General features: G+C 43.5%; 1 protein-coding gene across 1 annotated transcript in view; it reads left to right on the plus strand.

Annotated features, from left to right (window-relative positions):
* Positions 1-84: 84 nt before the first annotated feature.
* The window catches only part of LOC106818940 (tubulin-specific chaperone D-like), a gene marked incomplete at its 5' end in the record, with an annotated part of 18,411 nt that continues 17,734 nt past the window's right edge, over positions 85-761 (plus strand). The window contains 2 exons of the mRNA XM_014823606.1: positions 85-202; positions 721-756. Of these exons, the coding sequence (XP_014679092.1) occupies positions 85-202; positions 721-756 (154 nt within the window). The remainder of the gene's footprint in view (positions 203-720; positions 757-761) is intronic.

Raw genomic sequence — 761 nt, forward strand, 5'->3', positions numbered from 1 at the left:
TCAGTGTTTTATCTCGCACGTGCTAGTGCTGCCCTCTCTCAGTGTGACATCATCACTATCAGTGTTTTATCTCGCACGTGCTAGTGCTGCCCTCTCTCGTGCCGCTGGCGATGGATATGGACTTGTCTACGCGGCACGGCGCACTGCTCTCGATCGCTGAGCTCACTCACGCACTGTCGCAGGAGGCACAGAGACAACACAGGTATGTCATTTACCTGGGCAGGTAAGTCGTTATTTTAGTTACCTGCACAAGTGGGTTGCTTATCTGTACTTACAGGTATTTCGATTATATGTACAAGTGAGGTTGTTTACCTGTACAAGTAATTTGGTTACCTGTAGAGGTGGGTCCTTTACATGTGCAGGTGAGAAGTTTACCTATACAGGTATTTTGGTTACCCATGCAGATGGGTTGTTTACCTGTCTGACAAAGTATGTTGGAGGAAAAATCCGAGTTAGATATGAGCTGTCCATTTATTGTCACACCAGCCATGAAATAGTTGTCGCATGACATAACGTCACCAACAACACCAAGAGTATTTAAGAGGATTTTATTTTGCGGTTCGCACAACACAATTAGTTTATTCATTATTTATTTTGTGTGTTATTGTTTATTGTTCTCTGTTGTTCTCATGTTTTCTCACTGTTCATTTTTCGTGCTAGGTACTTGCCTGTTGTGTATTTTACGATGTGTGCGATAACTTCTTTCCTTCTCCTCTTCAGGGCATTAGAGCATTATGTCAGCCCGGAGGTACAGCTGCAAA

The sequence above is a fragment of the Priapulus caudatus genome, unplaced genomic scaffold (assembly GCF_000485595.1).
Source record: "Priapulus caudatus unplaced genomic scaffold, Priapulus_caudatus-5.0.1 Scaffold2673, whole genome shotgun sequence".
In the NCBI taxonomy this organism is placed as follows: Eukaryota; Metazoa; Priapulida; class Priapulimorpha; order Priapulimorphida; family Priapulidae; genus Priapulus; species Priapulus caudatus.